General features: G+C 36.0%; 1 protein-coding gene across 1 annotated transcript; it reads left to right on the forward strand.

The window, feature by feature from the left end:
• Nucleotides 1-325: 325 nt before the first annotated feature.
• Nucleotides 326-10,730, forward strand: mrpl42 (mitochondrial ribosomal protein L42). The gene is made up of 5 exons (XM_028815446.2): nt 326-463; nt 1,222-1,285; nt 6,966-7,050; nt 8,082-8,245; nt 10,520-10,730. Exons 1-5 carry the CDS (start codon nt 385-387, stop codon nt 10,563-10,565), a joined length of 438 nt encoding a protein of 145 aa, XP_028671279.1. The 5' UTR covers nt 326-384; the 3' UTR covers nt 10,566-10,730.
• Nucleotides 10,731-19,937: the final 9,207 nt, after the last annotated feature.

Raw genomic sequence — 19,937 nt, forward strand, 5'->3', positions numbered from 1 at the left:
ACTTACCGGTTTACAGCCACCATAAAACCCAGGGGCTTCTATTACGATTGAAACAATCGTAGCTCAAACTTAAATGTTCCAGCTATTTGGAATTAATTCATTCCACGCTTTCATGCGTCAGAAAACGTACTCATTGAATAATTTTGTAATATTACCTTTATAGTCAAGGCTACATTTCTGGTATTGCTTTAATAATATTACTGATAGAAATGTGCTGAAATGCTTTTTCTTGGCACATATTATAATGAATGACCAGAACAGAACAGAACGTTTCTCCTTAAGCTGTGCTCGGAACGTTTGTGTAGATCGCTTGGCCCCACGACGCACATATTTTGTAGAACCAACTTCCGGTGCTCGGCAGTCAATTACACATTGGACGCGAACATGGCATTGGAACGAATGTGTAGTTTAAGATGTCTAGCCACAAAGTTTTTGAAAGTAATTCAATCAGACGCTTTTTACGGTTAGTGAAATATACTTTATTACTTTTGCGTGGTCATAATTATATATAGGTTCGTGGTCTATTTTTGAATTAGTAGTAATGACCTTTCTTCCACTGAAAAATGACACTAAAGTTTGTATTTTACTAGCGAACTGTTTTTTGACGTCGTTTCCATGTTTGGACTAGTAACATTTAACGTGTAATTTCAAATGACGTAGGGTGGCACTGTATCCTACAATATATCTCTATTAGCAGCTGTTCCGTATATCTTACTATAATGTATGTAGTAGTGGAATATTCGTTAAGACGTATGCCTTATTTAGCTGTACTGAAATACATCTATTTCATGTAGAAATAGGATGTTCATGTATAGTAAGGTTTATGTTGACAATTTAAATGCAGTACTTGTACTGGATAAGGTTTAAGGTAATTAAATACAGAGTATGTTTTGAATACAATTGTGTGACCAAGAACAAGTCCCTTTACCTGCCTTTTCTCCAATTAAAAAAAATAAAAAGAAATGTTACTAATTTTATATCAAACGTTGGTCAACTCGGATAAAGACAGAAAACAAATACAGTAATAAGTAATTTATACGTACTGGGATGCGTGTGTATCTTGTAGAATAACAAAACCTTGATATTCTTGCACAACAGGTATATTGGCAAAATATTGAATTATGGATTGGAAAATGGTGTTTATATGGAGAAATGTAGTGTAGTACTAACTACTAATCACTTTTTGTCTTTAAGTCATACAGTGTGCTGTTTTATCCTTAGGTACACGTGCTATCGGCTGTCACAGAAAGTCCACATATTCAGCGCTTCCAGACAACTATAACTGGTAAATGGCTACAACCGCCTGTTTAAGTGCAAGTAGCTTTTTAAATCAGTATTTTTTTAAAAAAACAACCCTTTCATTTTTTTAATCAAAGAAGTTGTGACCTTTGTGCCTTTGTACATTTTATGTGAATATTTCTTGAAAGGACTTTTAAATGTTTTTAATAATATTATCTATATATCTATCTATCTATCATTAAGGGTGTAGAGCAGAGTTGTTTAAATTCAGTCTTGGAGTACCACAATGGTGGTAGGCAGTGGTGTAGTGGACGTCCTCACAAGGCAGGAAGGCCTCCAGGGTTAGACCCATAGGGCCTACTTGTCAGACCAACGTAAAGTCATCCACAAAAAATATATTTAATTTTTGCAAAAAGAAAAAATATATTTTGTGCATTTTTGAGCTAAACAAAACCATGAAAAGCTAGTGTGTTGCACTGCATGATATTTCAGGCAACAGATGGGCAAACTAGAAAAAACCTGCATGAATTAGCTAGCAAACAATGAAGAAATCCAATATGATAAGAAAAAGAAAATAAGTGCCACCCAAATCAAGCAACTGGCACAACAGGCTATTGCCAAGCGACCAAAGATAACATCTATGCTTAAAGAATAAGCGGAAGAAGAACTTGCCCAAATGCTGCCCATGTCCTAAACTGAGCAGATTACTGTACGTAAGGAAAATTGAGCAACCCAAGAAGTGTGACAGAAAAGGCTTTTTGTGCTTGTCCACCTTTTCCCATTGCAGACGATCAGAAACCTATTTATAATGATGTGCCAAGCAACCTTGAAGGCACAGATAGAGGTAGAAATAAGGATATTCAGGATTTAGACAGACATCAGTAAACTCTGAGGTCTCAAATGTTTCATTATTATATGATAATGAAACAACAGTTCCCTCTGAACTATAACAGGCACAGTGTGGTTTTAATGTAGATTGTAAATGTGTGTCCGAATATTTTCTGACTTCAGTAGAGAGGCAGACAAATTTGAAATGCAGGAGAACACCCAGGTAGCATTTTTCTAGAAACCAATGATGGGAAGAAAGTATTAAATGCAGGAAATTGTCAAGGATTTCTTAGGATCCCAATAGTACAAGGCTGGGTTCACTGTGTTAAAATTTTTTCTTTATATTTTCACTCTGGTCAGGTTGGGGAACATACACTGGTACCCACCACACTCCGAAACAGTGTAGGATCCTGGTTGGCAACCCCCCAGGCAGACACATGGTCCAGTCCCACCCCCCAGAAATGACCATCTATCTGCCACAGCCTGGTGTTACATGGGTTTCCCCTTGGCCTGGTCCAGCCACTGGGGACCTCAACAATGAGATCCTATGAGCTGGATCAACCATGGGGAATTGCGCCACATGGCCATAGTGCTGTGATTGACTCTCCCTCACAATGCATGTAATGTGCCTCATTTGGGAGTCCATGAGCAACCGTGCGTTCGACACAAAGTCAAACCAGCAGTATCCAAGGATTCTCCGAACAGAGACAGTCCCGAAGGACTCCAGTCTTTGTCTCAGGTCACTGGTTAGTGTCCATTGTGTCACAACCATATAGCAAAACGGGAAGCACCAGGGGCCTCATGCATAACGCTGTGCATAGAACTTACACTAAAACATGGCATATGGACAAAAGTGGAAATGTGCTTACATGACAAAAAGTCGGATGCACAAAATTGTGCACAAGCCAATTTACATGCACTTCAGCTCTATAAATCCTGGTCAGTGTGAAAAGTAACACACGTGCACGCACCTGCAGTCCCACCCTGACTCCTCCCAGAATTGTGCATATTTTAATATGCAAATCAGAATAAATATCACCTTACCCGTTCAGTGTTTGGTTAAAAGACAATGGCAAAAGCATGTGAAAAAACAGAATTTCAGCGAATGCAAAGTGGTGGCAAGGAAAAATGTACCATTTGTTGGCTTAAGCAGTGGTATAAACAACAAAAGGAAGTTGATCGAGTGATATAGAGTGGCAGAGAAACTCAAGTTTAAGTTCATAAAGTCACACAGTGCCCGAAATAAAAAAGAATTGGTCTGATATCAAAGTCACAGTGAAAAGTTAAGTCTTAGCCCACCATCTGAGTGTCATACGGAAGCATATTAGGGTAAAGAGAAAACAAAAAAAAATAGCTGGAAAAAAAAAAAAGTTGAAATGTCCACTTTAATCTCATAGTTTTCGTCATTAAAGTAGAATGTTGTAAACTTAATATTAAACTCTAGTAAATTTTAACATCGATTTTCTCAGATCTCATCATAACTAAAGTAGCACGTTAAATTCTTCGTATTGTATGTGTCCTATGTGTGTGAATCACCATGTGGTTCTTAAATGGGCTTTCTCTTACAGTGCATCCAGAAAGTATTCACAGCGCATCACTTTTTCCACTTTTTGTTATGTTACAGCCTTATTCCAAAATGGATTAAATTCATTTTTTTCCTCAGAATTCTACACACAACACCCCATAATGACAACATGAAAAAAGTTTACTTGAGGTTTTTGCAAATTTATTAAAAATAAAAAAACTGAGAAATCACATGTACATAAGTATTCACAGCCTTTCAGCATTGGGTTCTTGGTCACCTCCCTGAATCTTTCTTCACCACTTATGATCTTTTCACTGCCGTTATTTTTTTAGATTTGTAGTTCTCTAGTATTAAGAGTCATTGTTCGGTCTATTAATCTGTTGAATTATTGGCATTTTTGTTATTTCCAATTGTTATTCCGCTTCATGAATACTGCTGTGTGGTTGAGAGCAACTGCACCGTTGTGTTAAACTACTGTGAACAACCTTGCATTTGATATTTAAAACCCAATATGCTCCATTCACACTGCAACTCAATTCCCATTTTTCACTCGTGACAAAGATCTGTTTTTTTTTTACCTTAGAGAAGTATGATTATTAAAAAAATTAATGGAATCAAAACTTTTAAAGTATTTGAACTTCTCTCGTAATGATTGTTTTGCATCCAAAGCTGTTCATATCGCTGTCAACAGTTCCGTCTTCCACCCTTTGGGCCAACTTGTTTTTATTTATAGAATACTAATAGGGCTAAATGTGTTCAGATCAGCTCTGATCTTCCATTTCTTGATTCTCTTCCTTGCCATCATAGCTGATGAATTCACACACTTCATGCACTTAAATGATATGAAGTAGAGCAGCCATCAGCATCTTTTAGTTTACATCTGTCTGACAAAACTCTTATTAATTTTAAGCATGCGGGACACATTCAGGATAGACAGATTTGGATCTGTTGCAAACTTCATCTGAGCAGTCAAAAAAATGAAGCAAAAATCAGGATAGACAGAATCTGGATATTCACTTTTTTTCTATTGTTATGAACATTTTCTTAAAAGACTCGTTTTTGAGACCAGCTTTTTATGTCAATGACAGTATTCCAAAAAAACATTAAATGTGAGAAAATACTAAATATGGGAATGTTAAATTGGGGTTTTATTGTAAAAGCGCAAGTTTTTGTTTTTTTTTGTTTGTTTTTTTTTTTTTTGGGTGTGGATGAGGGATTATGTATTTCTGTGATATGCCACTGGCTGTAATTTCTTGTTCAACAATTATTTGCTTGCTAATAACAGAACTTGTTCTTTAACTCTGTAACTTTCACTCTGCCATGTTGTTTTTAAAATTTTTCTTTTCCAGCAATATTATCCATATAATTTGTGAATGGAGAAAATGAATAATTCTAACTCATTTTTTTCTGTTCCATTTCTTTGCCAAACATTGTATTACTGCCAAACTTTGATTACTGTACCCCACACATATGACAATAATGATCCTTTATTATACTGTAAGTATAAATGAGACAGATGGTAACCTGCTAGTTCTTGCATACTTAAATCTGTTTTTTAAATGACATTTGGTTAAGAAAACAAGAAGCTAATAAATTAGCTTCAGACTGAAACGAACAACAATTTTTTGGAATAATTGCTACAAGAAATGATTAGTTTCCGATTTTAAAAAAACTGGATTAGGAAGGAAAAAATGCATAGATTTTTTCATAGAAGTTCCTATGAATAATTTATAAAATGTCCGCATGCACGAAAAAAGTATTTTTAAATCCCTCACACACTCAGCCCTTTATAAACTACAAATCATTTTAGATTTTTACTCATATGAATAAACACATCTCTGCCCAAAGTACACCATCAAACATGCTTATACAGTAGGATATAATGAAATATAAATACCAAAAAATAACTCCTAACTAACTCTGTTACTGTGACAAGTGAAATAGCAGGTGATCTGAATGTTAACCTTCATAACAGCAGACAAGTTTTGTCTGAGAGTTGGTTGAAATATGCCCAACTCTCTAAAAGTTATCTCTTTAAGATTCCCTTTGTATAAAAACAATGCATAGAGGGAACTTGAACCTTGACTCGCATAGCGTTATTTCATACAATAGAACTCTCAATGGTGGCAGAGGTCCATAAGATGTGTCGTGGTAGCTGATAATGGCTCAACAGCCATTAATCAAAAAAAAAAAAAAAAAAAAAAAAAAATATTGGGAGTGGTCTCCCCTAGACTTTCACGTATATGCAATATGGGGATGGATATTTGAGGCGTAATGATTATATTTTTATATTATGTACATAATTATCAACAACAAATCAAACTTAATATATTGAACAATAATTATAAAAGTAAAGTTGAATAAATCGGACTCTGCAGCTGCATGAATACAAGTACCACTTCCGGTTAATGGAAATATCCCAAAAGTTGATAGAAATCTACTTTTTGTACCTAATACTTTTATGCAAAATTTGGTTGACCTAAGTGAAAGCATGCTCAAGTTATCAGGTTTACATACACACATGTAGACATAATTCCAAAAATGGTATTTTCAAACTTGGGGAGCTGTAAAACATCGATTCATCAAAATCTTACAATGGAATTTTTGGAGGATTCCAGTACTTTCCCTATACTTCGTATATGAGAAAGTCAGTGAGGTTTAAAACATCGAATCATCAAATCTCGACATCAGTTCCCTATACTTTGGCTAGACATTACTTTCTAATATACAATCTATGAAAGAAAATCTGTATAATGTGCAGTTAGTGAAATCCTTTAGAAGAACAATTGCAGTTAAGGCTCCTTAATGTTTAAAGATTTCTGTCTTGTGTATATAATGAACACACTACCATAATTGGTGATTAATGGTAATAAACTGGAGAGGTGAATATCTCATTTTAACTGAAATTATGAAATGCAAACAATGGGTGTTTTGTTCCATCCCACAGCAAAATCCTCAAAACACATTTTAGTATTGCATATGTTTTAAAGTTTTCACACTTGATGTCTGCTTTTATGTGACTCTTGCACCATAATGAGTAAGTCTCCCAACTGGGGAAAAAGGTGAGCAAGCAGGTGCACATGAATGAAAAGAGTTCATACTTGTACATATGCACTTCATTTTGGATATATAAAAATATTTTCATGTCAATTTTAGGTTTTAAAAATTTGAGATCAAATCTGTTCATAAATTACTTTCCTGGTATAGATGATATGTCAAGTAGTTAAGAAGAGTTGAGTTGTAAAATATTTCTTCACTATTGCATTAAACATCTGTGGAGTAGTAATAATAGTAGTAAGTTATCCCAAAACATGACTTTCAAGCTTTTACTAGTTTATTTTCCTGTCTTTGCCATTTCTTTCATTTTTTGTAGCACAGTGGAACTTGCCTTGACATCTGATGATAGAACAATTGTGTGTTATCATCCACCAGTGGAAGTTGCATACGAGTATACACAGGTTAGAAAATGTTTACAAAAATGTATAGTATATATTTTACCTGTGATTTATAAATAATTAAAATTTTGTATTCAGTAACCTTTTTCTATTTAAGGATGGATTTTAAAAAAGGGGGTGTACCTGCATGATTTGCATTATATATAAATACAAAAAAAATAATTCACTATAGTATTATGTTTTGTATGATTGGATTGTATTTAGAATATAAAACATGTAATTTTATAGGAGATTTATTTTAAAATATAAGTTTATTAGTTTCTAATTAAATTGGATATGGGAACTGAAGGACTGAACTTCAAGGGATATTCTGGTCTTCAGTTTCGACATGGATGTTATGACTTAATGAGGATTCGTCCATGTCAGTAGATTCTGATACATTTTAGTCTGCTAGTTAGCAATTAATTCAAAAAGAGATACTTGTTAACACTTTTCATTAACCTGTATAATTTAAAGTGGTTTGATTTTGTATTTATTTGGTTTTTATTCTAATTATTTAGTAGTTCATTTTTTATATTTTATACTGTTTGAGCTGTGTGGAATCAGTGGTGGTGAATGCACTACTGGCTTGTGTATAGTCCCAACGTTTTAGCAACTAACATACAGAAAATTTCCCCTACTTCATAAAGATGCCTGCATTGATTTCAGTTTGCACAACTAAAAGTCATTATGAACTAAAACTCTTGCATAGATAAATTGGCATAACTCTGTAATTCATTACTGTATATCAATACTTAAATTGACAAAAATGGTTAAAGCATACTCATAACTTTGTCAGGCTCTGCTACACTGTCAGATTTTAATAAATTGGTTTTCATTGGGTGTGCAAATCATAACTTGGTATGATAACTCCTCACATTCAAGTTGGCTCTCTTTTAAGAATTAGAGACAACTTGGTAAGTGAGGCATTTGATGCTAATCACTAAATCATGCATTTGCAAATATATACAGTAAATGAAATAGGGTTTGAAAAAGACATGTGTGACAACCTTGGTTAATGAGAAGACTCGTGCTTATGCACAACTTTATTACAGCCTATCCCAAGACCAGATCCTTTAGAAAATTTTGAAGAAACCCATGATCAAGTGCTGAAAGCTCATCTCAACAAGGATGTTTTACAAAACAAGCAAGCTCCCACCATTGAACAACTTAGCAAAATGTTCTATACTACAAAACATCGGTGGTACCCAGTTGGACAGTAAGTGTACTTTATTGAGTTAGTAAACACTTTGTTTTGTTTTACTTTGTCCATGACACTTAAACAGTATTAGAAGTAAGGCTAATGACTTTAAGTATAGATATTCTATCCATACATTCTTCTTCTTTTAAAGCAGGAGGCACACATAACACAGGAAAAATGCAGAAATAACTGTTTTAGACTTGAAAAAAATATTTTGACAGCTCTTGCCCAATCATCTAAATGAGGGATTTGTTTTGGGAACAAATCTCTGTACATCCCCTAGTTTTTAGGTGCTTCCTTTGGAACACAACCTGTTAGTAGCAGGTAAGCTGGCTTGAAATTGTCCCCCACCCCAGCTTTATGGTGACACTCTGAAACCTCTGCAAGACCCCTTATGACCATCTGGTACTAACCATTAACACTGTTAAACATGACGCACCTTCCATCTGTCATAAATAAGTAGTTACACCTTTGATAAATCAGAAAACATTGATGCATTATTAAAAAAAAAAAGCAAATTGCCTCTTGAATAATAATTATTTATAATTAGGAAGGTTTGCTAGTCATTGGAGGAAAAAACAAAATAAATGAAGGTAATTTCCATGCTGAAGAAATACAATAGATACAATGTTTTGGATGTGTAACCGACCTTGGGTGTTTGGGACACACAAACCTAATAAATACTATACAACCAAAATTTTATCTATATATATTTTAATTTTCAGTTTTTTCTATCATGGGAATAACATACCTGTATTATGTTTTATCATTAAAATTTTACAAGTCTTAACATAGGGCTGTTTTATGCTTGAATTAGAAATGTCTTTGAGTAAATAAGCAATAGCAAAATTTCAGTATTTAAAACAATTTAATTTTAACTTTAAAATTGCTAAAAACATTCTTTACACATGCAATATTCAAGGCTATGCGCTGATCTCCTTTTTTTTTTTTTTTTTTAATAACAGTATATTAAAATAAGGTATAAGTAAATGTTTTATGTTTCTGCTGTGAGAAAGCTCAAATGCATTGCCACATGTTTTGGTATATTTTTTCTATTTTTGTGTGTTTATTTCTGAGGTAGTATGATGGACCTCATTTGGCTGGTCCTTGTTTTTTTCCCCATTAAATCACAAATATCCAACCCTTTCAGTTACTGGGCCACTGTAAACTGACTGTTTGAAATGGTGCAGCCTTGTTAATTGACAAGTATTCTATGAAGAGTTTATTCCTGCCTTTTGTTTGATAATAGTAAGGAAGATATGGCTCTGTGTGACCATGTAATAAATAAGTTACTATAGAGGGGTGGGGTCAACTTTAATTTAAAAATCTCCCTTTGCTATTTTACTATGTTTTCACTATTTGACCTATACCATTATATAATTTGTAGTAATACAATAAATGTGTTCCAGATTCTCGTATAAAACAAGGTGTTAAGAGTGATTCTTACTGACATTTTAATCCATATACAATGCATCTTTTTTTTTTTCTATTTCTGTAAATTTGATCACTGTGATCACTAAAAAAATCGCACTGTATGATAAATTACCACACTTGTGATGTGTGCATTCCCTCAACCCAAGTGAATTTCAGAGTAGCAAAGCCCTGATATTTAGCATTTCACAAAACCTTGAAGTTAATAAGAACGTTTTGGGCAGTTATCAATGAATACAAACCAGAATCTGATTTATTTTTACTGTGGACATAAGTTGTGTCCACCAAAGTTCGCTTATTAGATTGTTTTTCTGTTGTGTCTGTGTTTCCTTCTGAACACCCTACCAGCCATTTGTCATGTGGTTTTAGCATAAAATCTGCATAATATATATAAATTAGCATACATTAGTTTTGTAATAGTGAAGACTAAAATTGATCCATTGTTTTAAAATGTTTATTTCTCTGTGAGGTAACCTTTTAAAGGCACCAAGCTGGTACTATATTCTGCTTAATATAGTAAATGCTTTTAAACACAAAACTGCTAAATGGGAAGATAAAAAACTTAATGTCTTATCAGTAAATTTAAGATTTAGTCACATGCTCTGTTAAATCATTTTTGCTAAGATATAGTAGATGTACTATACTTCAAAGATAATTTTATGTATAGGCCAGTTCCTTTTATTTCATTAATGTATTTAATGCAAATCTAAATGAATGCACTTTGTCTTGTAAGTCTAAAACTTTGTTGTTGACTGGACACCAGTTAAATGGTCCTAAATTACATTACAGACAATAACTGTTTTCTTACCCTCTAAAAGATGAGGGTTTTTATGAGAATTTTTTTTTTTTGTTGTTTTTTAGGTACCACAGACGACGGCGTAAAACCACTACTCCTAAAGACAGATAATTTTTAACCAGTGTACTATACTTCTTGAAAATGTCTATATGCAGTATGTTTATTGTTTTTTTTTTTTTTTTTTATATAAATGGTCACAAAACACTTTTACTGGAATTATTAATAAACTATGTTATGCATCCATTACCATCTCAGTAAAATATTCTGCTTGTAATATATACATTTCACCTTTATTGCCTAGCAAAAGTTAATACTATTCCTAGAGGGTAAAATTTACATAGAATTTGACAGTGAATTCTACATTTTTTAAAAAAATATTCTTTATTTGCTGAATGTGACAGGTTAAAAGTAAAGCCAAGAATATTCCATGGGTGAATATTCATCAGTCTCTATTTAGCAACATCTACAAAAAGCATTTCTTGTAGCCAACTAAGAGTCTTTCTGTTACTTGCAGCAATGTGTTTCTTAGTTTAAAGAGAGAATTTGGTTATCATGCAAGTAATCCAGCTTTGAGATCTCCTCACTAACTTTCTTATTCAAGTATGAGAACCATGAATGACAGAATCTTCTTGTTTCTGCAAGTACTCACAAGTTTTATTTATGAGGATCTTTGTGTTGCTTCTTTTCAACTTCAGTGTCTTTACTAATTCTGTAACATTAGCTTCTAGAATTGGTTTATTTACATGAATCTATTCTTCCTTACACTTTTGATGCTTTATCACAAGCTGCCACAGAAATATAAGCATATTAAATCCACATGGTGATTGTTTTTTCAAATGTGTCAATCGTCTTGTTCCAAAATAATCTTTTACAATTGTGATCAAAAACAAGATTTTCATTTTATAAGTCCACAGCACATAGTTCTGTAAATTTTCTGACATCTCTAAGCATTGTTTTACATAATTCCTACATAGCCTGTTAATGAATTTGTTGGAAAGATTTACATCTGAATTCTTCCATTGCAATTGTTTTCCTTTTGTGTATATGATTTCTGCATATGCAGAAGTAAAGGCAGACTTGCAATGTGACCCTGAGCAAACTCTGATTTTGTAAGCCACCTTGAGTAACGGCATCATCCAAACACACCATAGTTAAGCAAAGCTGTAGCAATGCATTGCAGTCACAAAACTTTATCCATTTTAGATGATGACTACAGTAATCAAAAAAACTTTCTTTACCTGTTAGCCATGTTTTTATTTACTGTATTTGTATTAATGGTAAGATTTTGAAATGATAAAAGTTTACAGGAAAGGAAAATCTAAACTTTGACCTCCCAATTTTATTATGTCTTAGAGCAACATACTGGGATATTATACAATTTAAAGTACACCTTTCAGAAAATAGCCATTTCTGTGGTTCAAGGAAGGAAATTATTTAGTAATTTTCAGCCATCAGTGCATATACATTTGCATTTACAACCATTAACCACACTGTAGATTTGGAAACTGGAAAAAAAGATTTGGAAAATCTAAATGTCTAATGATGGGAAGTTTTACTAAAATTGATCTGATTCGACATGATTATTTCCTTAATTGTATGTTGTCAAAAGTAACAACCTGCTTGATAAAAACTAGGATATGAGCTCAATGAGTATAAGCCTAACTTTTGCTAAAATGTAGAAAGCTTACAACTCATAGTTAAAATAACCCATTGTTTTTGTTATATTGATTTTAAAATTTTTTTTATCATAACTACTCGAGTTTGCTGTCTGGCAACATTTAGTCTTTATCGTTTTTGTGATAGGATATTTTATTTGACACACTAGGTCTGTATTTCCTTTTGAGTTAGGATTAAACTGTGGCATTTACTATTAAATAACTTAATATAATTTCAATTAAGAGACACTATAACGCTCTAAAAGAACATTAAAAAAAATCAGCTTAAAATCACACTACATGAAACAAAACCCAATTCAATCATAAGTACAACCTCCCAAAAAATTAAAATACATAAAACATATCCAATACTTAACACTTTATGTAAACCAAAAGCTCATTATGAGTATATTGAAACATCCCAATAAAAGAAAATGGAGGCAAAGGCCCAGCAGGTCATTTTACAAATTTAATTCATTCTTTCCTTATACTGAAGATGCTTTGCACTGTTCTCATGAAAGGTTTTGCTAGTTTGAAATAATATAAGATGTGATTGAGCTGTGGAAAAAAAGCGATTTAATATATAAACCTCATTCAAAGATTACTTCCAAGACAAGCCCAGGAATCCATTCCATAGTTGAGTTTAAAAAAAAAAAAAAAAAAACATCCACAGCTATAGGCTCATTTGGTGTGGGTGCCCTCTTGCAGTGGCTGGAGCTCATGAAACGTTGAGTAGCCTGTAAAGGGCAGGTCTTCAAGATAACATCTTAGATAACTTTTTCTTTCTTGGGGGGGTATTTTTCGTACGTCGCTTAAACCATCCGAGATCAGATGCCTCATCTTGGATGAGTTAATGCCAGTGAAACTCATCCAGATAAGTCGGTTTTTCAAACGCAGCCGTGTAGTAGATTAGTCTAGCTGGATCTAATCATCCGAGATGAATGTACGCGCCCACGCTGATTGAAAAGACCATATATATTGAGTCTAGAAAACATGATCAGCAAGTCTTTGATAGGCTGTAACAAAATGACGAAAGAACGGGCGCATTTATTTTTTTTTTTCACATAAGCGGAGCAGGACCTTTCATTCGAAGGACATGAAGAATTTCAAGATTTAATATGCACAAGGGGTAACACTGCAAAAGCAGCCCAAACCAGAAAAGACGGCTGGCAAAAAGTGGCCGACAAATTAAATGCGTGTGCATTGTACTTACTGAAAGCAGCGTTTCATTTCCTATGTGTCAGATTAATTATTATTTAATATGTCACTTCCAGATCAAACGTGAGCACAAGGAGAACACAGGAACAGGTTAAAGTGAAGTACAAGAATATACTTCAAACTGGTAAATATTGGTTTATAACTATTTAAAGAACTGATGACATAAAGAATCATATATAATATAAGGAACATTAATTTTAAAGCTAATAAGAAGGCAGAGAAGCAAAAAACAGGTGGAGGTCCACGCCGTCCAGACCTAACCCCTGCACAAGAGTTGGCTCTCCAGCAAAATGCCCATCGCTCTGTTTCTGAGGGCATTCCACGGGGAAGCTCCTCCTCAGAACCAGTGGCAGGATGCAGTGGTCACTTCATTTCTTGCCGATCGCGCAAAACCCTTTCTATATGAAATTCTCTTCGTATAAATTGCGCACCAATATCAATTGGTCACTCATTCATGAACGGCGAAGCCATGACTGGATGACTTCCACGCACCGTCACTGATTACATGTGTAAACTAATCCTTGTTTACGTAGAACAAACCTGCTCCGAGCAGGTTTGAGGATTAGGATGTGTTGCTATGACAACACTTCCAGCAAGAGTTTCGAAAAACCGACAGATCCAGGATCAGGCCAAATCGTCAACAATTACATCCGGCTAAGCGAGTAATCCACGTACGAAAAATACCCCCCTGATCTTGTCCTCACCTGTGGGGTTGGGTTTCACTACTGCCACATGTTACTCTGAAAGAGGTGTATGTGGTTCCTATTAGTTCTGCAGGACTCCATTTTGTCAGTTAGAAGATCATGCATCCTGAGTTGGGTGACCTAAAACATTCTGAGGTAATGTCAGCTTCCTCCTCTCAAGTATTTTACAACAAAAAATGTGCAAGATGGATCAATCCTGAGTTCTAAAAAAAGCACAATCTAAACATTAGGTTTTTAAATTTCACAATCCTGATTCTTTCTTTTTAGAAAATTGTTAAAAGGTATTCATTTTGTTGTTTTTTTATTTGGCATGATGTCACTAGAAAAGGGAGCTGAATACTTGGTTTAAATGCAGTCATATAGATATTCAGTACACCACAATAAAATACTTACACTATTCAGTATATGTTTCTAATAGCAAATCATTTCCTGAATAGTTAGTACTCACTATGTCAAGTCAGTATTGTTTAATTTATCCAGTATTTTCTAGCAGGAATATATAGAAAGATGCTATTTTGAGATTAACATAAACGTACATTTTCTTTCACAGCTAGATGGAGAGTAATTTATTTGTTGCAAAGGAAATTATAGCTTTGACACAAGGTCATAAATATTAGAAAAAACAACACACAAAAATGACACGAAAGAAGACAAAACTTGTGACTTGGCTAATGACCTACAGCTATCAGAGTTATAAAACATGTCAAGGATGTCACTATCCACCTTAAAGTAATGCAGTCTCTTAATAAAAAGAGGCTCTGCTCTACCCTTTCTTGTATAATGCATCTGTGTTACTCGACCGGTCCAGCCTGTTATTGATATGGACCCCCAAATACTTGTAGCAGTGAATAGTGATTAGACATTGAAGATTTTTGATACCATCAAAAACAATAACCAATTCCTAGGTTTTGAAAACAATTGTTTTTGCACCAAGAAACAAAGTTCTCCACCTGTATCCTGTACTCCAGCGGTTCTCAACCTGTAACGAAGTAACAAAAAAGGGGGTGTGAATGTTGCTATATGTGGCGTAATTTCACTATTCGTAGGGAAATTTGAAACTTGTAGAGATGTATCGGCAGCAAAAAATATAGGAATAAATTTTATTAGGGTTTCAAAGAAACGTTGGGGGGGGGGCGCAATTAAAACTGTTATGAAAACTCTCGTCACAAATACTTAAAGGTTGAGAAACGCTGCTGTACTCTGATTCATCCCCCTTGTCAATACACCCCATTAGTAACCAACCTTCAGAGAATTTCTGTAAGTGACATGACCTAGTATTATATTGATAGCCTGAAGTGTACAGAGTGAATGGAAAAGATGAGGTGCTCCAGTGTTGCTCACATCCAAATCAGAAACATAGTCCCTGAGTGTCACAAACTGGTCTGCCCGACAGATAATCCATTACCCTTGAACAGAAATGGCTGGATGATACTGAAGGCACTGGAAATGTCAAAAACATACTATGACCAGATGGGAAGAATCCTTCTAGAACATACAGGAAACCAAATCTTCCACTTCAGTCTTAATCTGATAAAATGTATTTATTTGTTTGTTATATGGCTTGGTATATTTTATTTTGAATTACACCTGGAGCTTGTTTTGTTGCATGGAGTCTAAAAAGTTTTAGTTTGCCCTAACCAAACATTCAATGATGTTTTTTTTGGGAAACGAAATTTAGTATTGGTGAGATTGTGCAAAATAAAAGAAATCCCGAAAACAGATTTTAATTTCCGACACATGTTAGAAGAGCACGCATTTTTTAGAAGAGGTTCTGGTTTACTTAATTATAGTTTCATGGGGCAGTATGAGCACATCCAGAAGAGATAGATAGAGAGAGAGAGAGAGAGAGAGAAGAAGAGTTATAGGGGAAAGAGTGACCATGAAGAGTGCTAGAATGTGGATGGAGAGGAGCTGGTACAAAGAAATCTTCACATCTAGATAGGGAAGCATATAAGAAATGAGAGTAAAAGAATGAAGAGCAGGAAAATTATATATACTCTGTGTGTGTGTGTGTATGTATATATATATATATATATATATATATATATATACACACACACACACACACTCTGTATAGTGATTTTTTTTTTTTTTTTATGACCATGGCATATAATCCCCCCCGCACTGTGCACTAAAATGGGCAGGAATTGGTTGTCTGCTGCCACTAGAACTACAAATTCACCAGCTCACCACGCAATGCGTCTGTCTCCTTTGGTTGATGTAGGGAACATTTAAAACTGTCTGCTGACCTGGCCGTGTCCTCATTTTCCATCTTCTCTCTTGTGCAGGAAGGCTATCTGTTTTTTTTAATCTGAGAAGGGAGCAAATGTGAGACAATGTTGTTGTCACTGTTTGTATGCCACAGGTGCTTAAGTGATAGCTACCATTTGAATAAGTGCTATGAAAATGTTCCTGTCTTCACAACAATAAAGCGGATTTTCTTTGAAACCTGGACTCGTCCCCTTCTCTCTTGTGCAAGTCTGTGACCCACACATCAACCTATGTGTAATGTTTTAGAAATGTGCTTTGCGGCCACAAACCGCACACTACAGGAGAGTTAATCATTGTTTCAACCTTAAAGCATTTCAACAAAGAATGTCACCTGTGTGCCACCACATTCCAGTCATAAACTGTCTGATTCTCATTAGCTGCCACAATATTATGAGACTGCCTGAATTAAACTAAGCTGCTGGCCATAACACAAACAAGTCTATTGGCCTGGAAATTCACAAGATCTCAAATGGAATTCCCATAGCTGTCTTAAAATGTCTTTTAGTTGTTTGTATTTCTGCTGTATAAATTTGCTTCAGTCTAATATTGTGCACAGCTGGATTTATGCATACATAAAACACGTCCCTGCAGTCTGCAGGGGTGCCAAAATTAATGAAAACATTATTCTTTGTTTTTCAAAGAAGTATTCCTGCTTTTAGACTGAATGATCGAGTCCTCTTTAACCTCTTTACCATTATTCTGGAGATGACTCCTCCTGGGCTAGTCACACACACTGTCATCCCCGGGTTTACTTGTCTCCAGTGAGCAGCAGCTAGACGGAAGTCAACTGTTGAAACGGTGTTTTGTGGCTGCAAGCTCATCTGAATATGGCTGTAGGGTGGTAAACTGTGTGAAGAAGAAAGTGTTTTTATCGTGATGATTCTTTAGAAATGATACTGTAAGTGACTTCATTATAGAGTCTAGTTCTAATGATACTGAAGCATAGGGAGCTGACTGATGTTTTTCTCAAGTGGCAAACAGTGACACCACCTGAATGTGTGTAGTATCACAAAGTTGCTGTTCACTGTATCTTCAGGGCATAACATACAGTAGATGCATTAGATTTACAGGAGGATCACTTATCTTAAGTGACTGCACATTAGATGCAGACTGACCCCAAAATATGGGCACAGGCAACTGATCCACTGTCACATACTGAAACCAAAGTACAGAATGCATATGTGGTCTGAGGCCAGTAATGACAAGCTGCTGGCTTTCTTTACACCCATCATATAGCAAGGTGTAATACAAAGCCTGAATCTGAAATGTGCTAGCCAAAAAAAACTTAGCTTGAAATGTCACATGAAGCATAGATCACTAATAAAAAATGTTTCAGTTTATATCTGAGTTTGCATTTTATAGACAAATAGTAGTGTGACATCCTTTTAAAACTGTTCTTTGACACACTAATACAGATATTCACTAGGGTTCACATTCCTGAGGAGAATGTTGTTGTTGATGAATCATGTTTTGGAAAGGATGTTTGATAATGAAGCAATACATGCTTCGTACAATAACTTAATTGGCAGTATCTCTAACGGACAATTGGTAAAGTTTATTGGTTGATTTAGAAAAGTGTGTTGAGTCCACCAACTGGTGAAAACCTAAACCTGATAGTGAGTTTGATTTTTTGGCTCCACGCAACTGGGTCACTTGAATCCGCTACTGCCAATAACATACCCAAAGATGAGATTGCAAATGTGAACACAACACAGAAACATAGCAAGGAGTAGGTGAACTAGTGCCAGTGCTTTTACTAAAAATCCAAAACCAAATCAGTGTTTAAAACAGTGCAGTGCTCAAAAGTCCATAAATAATCCTATAAAAATGAGGGTCTCTGTGAAGGTTAAAATCCAGTAAATATCCTTAAAAACAAGGTCAAAAACACAGGCCATAAACATCCATCCATCCATTATTCAACCCGCTATATCATAACTACAGGGTCACGGGGGTCTGCTGGAGCCAATCCCAGCCAACACACTGCGCAAGGCAGGAAACAAAGCCCCAGGCAGGGTGCCAGCCCACCGCAGGGCACACACACCCACACATCAAGTACACACTGGGGACAATTTAGAATCGCCAATGCACCTAACCTGCATGTTTTTGGACTGTGGGAGGAAACCCATGCAGACACGGGGAGAACTTGCAAACTCCACGCAGGGAGGACCCGGGAAGTGAACAGGCAGTAAACAGTCCTTTACAATTCCAAGCTCTGGTGCCTTCCTTTTAAAACTAACATCTCTCCGTCTTACCCTAATTGACCTTCACAGCATGAAGAGAGCATACAACCTTTCATCCCAGCCAGTGTCCCTGCCGTCAATCCCATGGTGTTCCACAGGGACTGCCAAGCCCTCCGCTCACAATACTGCCGATACCTGGCTCCTCCTGGTGAGTGCACACCTTGAGCATAATGGCCACTTCTACTACATGGTTGCATAACAGGAATGACCCCTCAGCCCGCTCTTAAGCATCAGCCACATGCTCCTTCCTGGGGGTCCATTCTTGTCTGCCTGCTTCCTTTCTCCCAGCACCGGCTCGCTTGCTCACTCCTGCTTGCCTTCTCTGCCCATTAACCTCCATCATTTCTCTTTCCTGTTCTATTTTTGATTTGTGCTGGCTCTTCCTTATAGGCCTCCATGGGCACAGAGCCTGAATCATGCACCGCAGAAAGCTGATGAAGGAATTGAGTCAGACCACATCCTCACGTGCAGGTGCGTCCTCTCCCCAATTACCTCACCAATCTCCCACAGATGTGCAAGCACGCACGCCCACCGATCTTGAGCCGGACATTCAATTATTTATTTATTTAAAAATGGGCCACTAATTTCCCAGCCGCAGACCCAATATTGTATAGAGTGAATATGCAAGACCATGAGACCATAGCAACATGGTCCCTGAAGGATAGCTTGGCATCAATCACCACTCTTAAGGTTGCAGACTTGTCAGGTGTTAGTGATAATAACCTGAGCTGAGCAGAGATGGGGTGTTGAACAGATGGAAGATTTGGGATATCAAGAAGGTACAAGTTTTCCAAGTTGTGCTGGAGATGGTGTTTCTTTATCCAGGTTGCAATATCAGTACGATAGACAGAGATTTTAGCTGATACCTGTGGTCCTCTTGAGGGAATAACTGGTACGGCTGCATATCATTGATACAGCACTGATTTGAGAAACCATGGCACTGGATGATAGGGCCTAGTGAATTTGTATATAGAGAGAACAGCGCCCAGCATTGATCTCTGGAGTACAACCATGCTTGCCTGGTGCATCATGCCAGGACATATGGTAAGATCTGCCCAAGGAGTAGGACTCAAACCACCTTAGGGTTGATCCAATATTCCAAGTTCAAAGAGGGTGGTAGTAAAGATCTGGTGGTTGACTGTCTGCGGTGGGTTGGCACCCTGCCCGGGATTGGTTCCTGCCTTGTGCCCTGTGTTGGCTGGGATTGGCTCCAGCAGACCCCCGTGACCCTGTGTTTGGATTCAGCGGGTTGGAAAATGGATGGATGGATGGTTGACTGTCTCAAAGGCAGAGGAGATCCAGCAGAATGAGCATAGATACTTGTGGGCAGCTCTAGCCTGCCTTAAAATTTTGACAACTATTAGTAGAGCTATCTTGGAGGGATGGCCCTTCTTG

The sequence above is a fragment of the Erpetoichthys calabaricus genome, chromosome 1 (assembly GCF_900747795.2).
Source record: "Erpetoichthys calabaricus chromosome 1, fErpCal1.3, whole genome shotgun sequence".
NCBI classification, from domain to species: Eukaryota; Metazoa; Chordata; class Cladistia; order Polypteriformes; family Polypteridae; genus Erpetoichthys; species Erpetoichthys calabaricus.

Bases quoted from the DNA above. Each gene is read 5' to 3' on its own strand.
- mrpl42 (XM_028815446.2), top strand. From the start codon at position 385: ATGGCATTGGAACGAATGTGTAGTTTAAGATGTCTAGCCACAAAGTTT. The intron at 1,286-6,965 runs GTAAATGGCTAC...CATTTTTTGTAG, and splicing joins CTTCCAGACAACTATAACTG to CACAGTGGAACTTGCCTTGA. The intron at 8,246-10,519 runs GTAAGTGTACTT...GTTGTTTTTTAG, and splicing joins CGGTGGTACCCAGTTGGACA to GTACCACAGACGACGGCGTA.